The sequence below is a fragment of the Rhodamnia argentea genome, chromosome 11, assembly GCF_020921035.1.
Source record: "Rhodamnia argentea isolate NSW1041297 chromosome 11, ASM2092103v1, whole genome shotgun sequence".
In the NCBI taxonomy this organism is placed as follows: Eukaryota; Viridiplantae; Streptophyta; class Magnoliopsida; order Myrtales; family Myrtaceae; genus Rhodamnia; species Rhodamnia argentea.
The window spans coordinates 19342039-19349544 of NC_063160.1; the positions used below are offsets into that span (position 1 = coordinate 19342039).

At 41.0% G+C, this 7506-nt stretch overlaps 2 protein-coding genes across 2 annotated transcripts; both read left to right on the top strand.

Annotated features, from left to right (window-relative positions):
- Positions 1-1169: 1169 nt before the first annotated feature.
- LOC115735637 lies at positions 1170-1860 on the top strand. Its single transcript, XM_030666995.2, has one exon. The coding sequence runs from the start codon at positions 1305-1307 to the stop codon at positions 1497-1499; it is 195 nt and encodes a 64-aa protein (XP_030522855.1). The 5' UTR covers positions 1170-1304; the 3' UTR covers positions 1500-1860.
- A 4245-nt stretch (positions 1861-6105) lies between these two features.
- Positions 6106-6880, top strand: LOC115735770. Its single transcript, XM_030667164.2, has one exon. The coding sequence runs from the start codon at positions 6245-6247 to the stop codon at positions 6740-6742; it is 498 nt and encodes a 165-aa protein (XP_030523024.1). The 5' UTR covers positions 6106-6244; the 3' UTR covers positions 6743-6880.
- Positions 6881-7506: the final 626 nt, after the last annotated feature.

Consider the following 7506-nt stretch of genomic DNA (forward strand, 5'->3'; position numbering starts at 1 on the left):
GGCAAAAGGAATTGACATGATGATTGCACAAAGTATAATTTTTTCGATTGCGATGTGTCCTTAAACTATTCGTGTTTTTTTTTTAATTAATTCCAATCACCATTACAAGCAAATTAGTCGAGTGCACTTACCATTCTAAAGTCTTCCATGCAATTGTCGCCACATTTATTGTCCCTCTATCCGTTTGTCTTGTTCCTCAACTCGTTTATAATTTTCTCTCGTTCGTTCGAACGATACAAGCGATCGTTTTTTAGAAAATGTATTTTCCAAAATTTTTGTTTTGTTGCGAAACAAATGAAGTCTTAATGCCAAATCTTTTTTTTTTTTTTTTTTTACTTTTATGTGTTTTTACTTCACATTCTATCTGTATGAATGCACCACGTATCTACGTGACATGTTTGTCGGCCAAAAGTCTACGTCCGACATATACGCACCACATATCCGCGTGATATTCTTGTAAATCAAAAGTTCACGTCTGACATGAACGTACCAAATATTCGGATGATATGCTTGTCGGCTAAAAGTCTATGTCTGACATGTATGCATCACATATCCGCATGATATGCTTGTCATCCAAAAGTCCACGTCTGACACAAATGCATCACATATTCACGTGATATGTTTGTCGGCTAAAAATTCACGTCTAACATGTACGCACCACATATTCGCGTGATATGCTTGTCAATTGGATATGTTTCATTAGAACTTTGATTGTGTGGGCCATCTTATATTTTTGTCTTCTAATTTTAGCTTGCAATAAAAACACATAAAAAAAAAAAAGAATGTGAAGTGAAATCGGATTAACAAGTGATCTGGTTTCAGCAAACAATGTAAATAGTTGACCGTCCCACCGTCTGACTTGGTGGAACGATCAGCTTAGCCGATTTCATTAAGCGCTGAATTTTTAGTTTTTGGCACTTTATTGAGTTATGAAACATACTCTTAGTTTTTCAACCACCAACCCCCCACCCTCCCAAAAAAAAAAAAAAAGAAAAGAAAAGAAAAGGAAAGGAAAGAAGCATGCTCCTAGTTTTACACAAAACAGGCCGTTAGTCTTATACCAAATTTTCTTGATATGCAAAGCGAGGCAAGTGGCAAAATCGTTATATTTACCCAAATACGTGTCGACATTCACACGTTTGGCTCGCTATAAGAACGCCACACTCCAGACGCAAACTCGAGAGAGCCCCACGTATTTGTGAGGTGAGAGTGACGACTCCGAGATCACAACCCGCAAATTGCACTCCCCCCAACCCAGCTGAATCGCGCAGCGAGAAGAAGATCGGACGCCGATTAACCTGGCGATGGCGAACCATCTGGAGGGCTTGGTGGAGACGATAAAGTCGAAGGTGCGAGCGCTGAAGAAGACGAAGAAGCCGTACGTGAAGATGGACAAGAGCTCGAGCGTGAAGGTGGAGATCCGTAGCCGAAAGGCCCGCAACCTCATCGACAAGACGCTCAAGCTCGCCGATCGCCCCGGCAAGCGCAGCCACTTCTAGACCTCGCCCAATCTCTCAATAAAAGAAATCGAAGAGAGATCTGTCAGGTAAAGGGAGACGATGAAGATGGAGATGAAGATGATGTGTTCGTGCTCCGTTTGAAGTTGGCCTCTTTTCTTTGGTTTTCGTATTGCTATCGTCGTTTTTCGAGTCTGTTGTACCACCCGTTTCTGGGTTTCTGATTAGGTTTTAGGGCGACATAGGAATGGAACCGTTCCGGTCTGTGGCTTGAGAAAGACGTGGTTTTTCCAAAAGTTCGGATTGTACAGAGAAAAGGGTTCCATCGAAACATATCGTCCCATAAAGCAATCTGCTGTATATCGTTCAAAGCAAAAACTCAATGGAAACAAATTCATCAGAAGGAAGAGGAAACGAAAGAAGTTTGTTTTGAACACTAACTACAACACCGTGCCTACGTACGAAACTGGTCTTTAGCATCCATCTTCTCGTTCCGTCGCATGTAGGAAATAGGTTTTTTTTTTTTTTTTCATGAGCCGAGGGATGTAACGTGACGAGAGAGCTCCTGGGGAATGAGAAAGGAGAGCTGGGCTTTGTAGTCAAAGTAATGCGGACGGTGGAGTGAATTCAATTCAATGGCATTAAGTATTCTTCTTCTTGGTCAGATTAAACAAGTTCATGTGGGATGATGATGGGTCGTTTATTAATTTCCACAGTGCTTGGAGATCACAAGATGATGATGATGATGATGTTGGGGTTGGACGGCCGATTTCCAAAATGACTTTGCTCGACATAGATCTGCCCTCTTTTTCGAAAGCCCAGGGAGGGGAATGATCTGGTCTTGAGGCGAAGCCAAAGGATGAGGAAGAGAGATTTTTTCTGGTGTGATCCTCTCAAGTTTGTCCCCATGGTCGAGACCTGAGAATGGCGGATTTTGCAGATTCACATTGAGTTGGGACTGAGCTCCACGCGACTCGGGAATGCATGGAAGGAACTATTTGGATGCAAATTCATGGCCACCCCTTCAATGGCCTTAATTTCCTAGAATATCTCCGGCTTTTGGTTCAGTTCCAATTTTGTGCCGAGAATTTTTCTCTCGTCATATAATAATCTCCAACTTTTAATTTAGTTTCATATCCGTCTACAGGCCCAAAAATCACCATTAGTTTATATGAAATTATCAACACTAAGGTCAATTAGAGGTTCATCATCAGAACCCGGGTCTTCGAGAATACCCTCACTTTTGTACATAACAATAGCAACCTCTTGCTTATGGTAAAATCGCGTGAGCAAATCTGGGACTAAAGCGAAAGTTGGAGATTTTGTTAGGCCAACCAAAAAAAAAAAAGAAAATTTGGGGCAAAATTGAAGAGTTTTTTTTTTCTAAGATCCAATATTGGAGACTTTTGTTATAGTGAGAGTTTCCTTTTTTCCCTTTTTTTTTAAATCTTTTTTAGAGTGTGAAAGTATCGGTATTTAGCGTCGACTTGGTGGAAAAGTACGATGCAAATAATTTGGAAAAGTCAATCAAATGTGAAGATCCATCGCTTTTTTCCACCGGATTTTGAAGGATGGCGTGAGCAAAGATATAATCCGAAAACGACGACTTTGAGGTTGCTGGTGTCGAGCTAACATCCTCAATTCAGACATCCTTATTTCATGCGACGACTGGCCCACGGATTTGATTGGACTAATTATCCAAACGTTAATCCCTCAAATTTGGAGGCTGGACTGGTGAAGGCCGAAGCTGAGGTAATGCAAGCTCATACAACTCGTGAGTATTAACAACAGAAAGCAACATTGAGGATGTTTGACTAATAATTTGTGGAATTCTTGATATCATCATCTCCTTTTCTATTTGGATATACATACGTCCATCTAACCTCAAAACATTTCATATAATTGCGATTTCGATGAATGGAAGCCGTCTTAGCGATCTATGGCCAATAGGACCAAATTGACAAAAGTTGAAAATGTTTAGGATTGAATTGGAAAAAAAAGTGTAAAAGATCTATGACTTTTTTTTTTTACAATATTTCGTGTGTGTAACTATTTATGTATAAGGAAGGGAGAGATTCTCCGACATCACGAGCGCTCTTTCCAATCTCTCCCGAGGTTTGCATTTTGATGATGAACCATACAGATTGGTCGGATGGCATTAAAATGACATAATAGGCTGTATTATGACACCTGTATTTTCGTCGACAAATTGCATAAGCATTTTTATAACTTTTTTTTTAAATAGAACAAGAAGAATACAGACAAGAAGAGAATATACACATTTCCGGCCTTGCTTTGCAGAAAATAAGAAAATTGGATACTTTCAGCCCATGAAGACAAGCCCATACACGAAGCCCACAGCCCACTAAAGATCCATAAAAAAAGACACGTCGCCCTTTCTTGTTCTTCTCATCTCTTCCGTTGGTGACAGAAAATAAGCGGCACTAGCTTAGAGCTGGGCGAGGGCCCGTCACCCTTGCCTGCAGGCCCTTGCCTAATAGCCGGCAGCAGGCCTCGGCCGATGGCAGGCAATCCCCCGCTGCTTAACAATAAAAAAATTAAAAAAATATTAAAAATAAAAATAATGAAAAAAAAAAAAAAATTTCCATGTCGGCACCGACCATGCCACGTAGAACGGTCAACGCCCATGTCAACGATTTTTTTTTTATCAAACTTTGTCGGATATACTATATTGACAAATTGTCAAAAGGTTGTTTGAGATTTGATTGGCCAAATTGAAAGATTTATGACTGAATTGACAACAAGGTAATAAGTTTATGACTTTTTTTGATAATTTTTCCATTAGAGGTTCATTATCGGAACCTACTTCTTCATGAACACCCTTACTTTCGTACAAAACAATAACAACATCCCGATATTGGTAATTTTGAAGAAATTGATGGCGATTTTTGGACGCGTGGGTAAATTTAGGACTAGAGGGAAAGTCAAAGGATTTTTTATGAGGCAAAAAAGAAAAAAAAAATTGCGGAGCAGAGTTGGGATTGAAGCTAAAGTTGGGAGTCTTTTAAAAGATTGGCCCATTCTTAAATATATGGAGGTCTAAATTGGCAATTTTGGGTCAGACCACGAGAACAATCTGGAAAAGTTCGAAGATTCATCGATTTCTTTCCATCGGGTTTTGAAGGATAGCCTGAACAGAGATTACATTAGCAAACCGAGCTCGCAATGAAAGCCGAGGAACAATCGATACATGATGTCGTTCGGAAAGCGAAGGGTCGAGTGTACGGCAAATAATACATAAAACGATGACTTTGAGATTGCCAGTGTCAAAGCTAACATCCTCAATTCAAAGTTCAGACATCCTTATTTTTTGCGAGAATTGGGACAAGGATTAGATTATCAGCCTAAAGTTACTCTTGAAAATTGGAGAGGCTGGACTGGTGAAGGCCGAAGCTGAGATTGCAGCTTGTTCACAGCTAGAATTACGGTCAAAGGTACTTCGTCGCCGTGGCAATTCCGGCGAAACACGTCTTATACAATTCGCGAGCATGAATTTCCACCGATCAACTTGAAGAACGAATGATCAGGGCTGAAACATAAACGACATGAAGGATTGTTTGGCAACTAATCTTTGGAATACTTGGTGTCGTGTCTTTTTGAATTCGGCTTTCGCTCGTGTAAACACTTTACTTGTAAGGCTAGGTCCAGTCTAATTGACCTGAGCAAGCCCCATCCAGTCCAAAACATGATGTATTCTTCTTCTTTCTTGTCAATGATGGGTTTTGGCAATGAGTTACGCTCCGCTCGGGGCCACAGCCCGAGCCCACCCAATGATCCACCTCCGTTTCATTGACCTTGTTTGCAATATGCATCTCAAAATTTGTACAATCAAGAGGAAAGCTGCGGAAGCATATGAAGATTAAATAGTGGTTCATTTGATTATTTTTATCGGATTTTATATATATGTCTAGGTATTCGAAAGATAAGTAAGGCAAAAACCCTCATCTCTAAGACATACTTCATTGTATATATCAAAATTTCTGTATCCCCATCGTTGGTTTTTCCATGTCCACCGAGGAAAGCAGGCAAGAGTCAAGTCATTCGGTCTGTTTATGCCAAAAGTTATTCTATATATCCAATTCCTACTAATAAGCGCCAGATACGACGAGCTCGAGCTTGGCCGCCATTTTCTATGGTTTGACTATGTCGTATCTATCCATCGTATACGTGTATATTTCATTTGGCCAGCTTCATAATGTTTATATATACAGCACAAGAGGAGGTCAACTGTTGAACCTCCGCTGCATACGCAAAAGTATGCCTGGAGATTAAGAACATTTCAAAGCAGCATATGATTAAAGGGGTCAAGCAGGAATCGCTTTCTCTGTCTCTCTCTTATTACACTTGGTTTCTGATTTCTTCCGTTCAAATTTGGCCTCCTGACGTCGCTCTCTCATCCTCTTCACGTATTCGTGGAAGTCATCAATTTGGTCTTAATTTTAATGCCGGTTTTGAAAAAGTCCACACGTTCCATGCATTACATTACACTTTCAATGACGTCTTCCTTCTCAACTTGTTCGTGTTCAAACCGCTCATGCTAACCCTGATTCCAGGAAAGAAACCCCACAAGCCAAAACCCTAATTTATAAACCCCATCCAGCCACCCCTTTATATACTTATCAAATCTTTCTTGAGAAACTCACACCCATAACGTGTTCCGAAGAAAAAGAAAAGTTCCTCCTCCTCCTCCTCCTCCTCCTCCTTGTTTCTTGTTTACATACCACTCTTTCCAACAATTGCTCACAATTGTGCAATTTGAAGAAGCCATGAGGAACACCAAAGTGGCCAGCAAGCAAAGCAAGATCAAGCACTTGATGTCGGCGCCCCTGAGGATCATGAGCAAGGCGAAGAACTTCTACATGAGGAACATGGAGGACTTCGCCGGCAGGGTGGGCCAGAACGGCGGAGTTGGCGGCCCTGCCGCTGCTCAGGTCACGACGCTGCCCAAGAGCTTCAGCGTGAACTCATCCAAGGAGAGGGACGAGGACGAGGACTTCCGGGAGCTCGTGCGGGCCGTTTCTAAGAGGAGAGGCTTGGACATGACCGGTTTCGAGTCGCGGAACGGGTACGGTTCCAGTAGCGGTACCAATAATGTTTACGGCGTGGGGAGGAGCCAAAGCGTGGGGTTGGGGAAGATAGGGAGGATTGATGAGAACATCCCTGCTGATGAGTTTGAGGAAGATAGGTTGAATCTGAAGGCCGATTCGGCGTATCCAAGGAGCAGAAGCCATGCTGTTGGCCGGAGAAACGTTGGGCTCTATTAAATGCTAAAGGCAAAGAAACTTTGGTGGATTATAAGATGTTTGAATTGGGGAAGATCAAGATGTAAATAATAAGAGTTTGAGGGCGTGTCCATTTCGACTTATGTACCTTCTTGGATTGTATCAAATTGGTGATTGTTTAGTTCAGGTCTTCTCTTTTTTTTTTTTTTTTTTTTTTTTGTTTTTTTTTTTTTTTTTATGGTTGTCGTTCGAGAGTTGTAGCTATAAATGCTACTCGATCGATGGTGTCTTGGATCATACTGCACAAAAATAATCAAACATGTATTTGATGATAATTCAGAGAATATTTGGTAACATGTTTCCGTCAAGCTCTGTTCATTCTTGCACAGATAAATTCTGGTCATTGATCTTGTTGTGGTCAATCGATGTGAATTATAGTAAGCCCTTTCTTTCTAAATGACAATGTCGGCACGTTAAATCCGATGAGCTTGAAGCTTCCGCAATGGCATTCAAGGGTTTTCTTGGTGTGTATAAGGCAAGTATTGAGAGAGAAGATTTGCCATCTTGAAAATACTTTTCTCTTGATAATTGGCAGAATATTCATACCCAATGTATGAACAACCGACTATTCACTATAGATTGGCAAGTTTAGCAATTTGCTCTCTTCTAATTGCGGATTCGATTACACGTACAGCTCCGACGAACTATATGAAATTGCTCTGCATCGAATAGGCGATCTTCGATTGGGGATTGCCCCATCATCATGGCCATTGTCGTCGTCATCTAGAATAAAATAAGAAAAAGGG

Coding starts and splice junctions, on each gene's coding strand:
- LOC115735637 (XM_030666995.2), top strand. CDS start 1,305: ATGGCGAACCATCTGGAGGGCTTGGTGGAGACGATAAAGTCGAAGGTG.
- LOC115735770 (XM_030667164.2), top strand. CDS start 6,245: ATGAGGAACACCAAAGTGGCCAGCAAGCAAAGCAAGATCAAGCACTTG.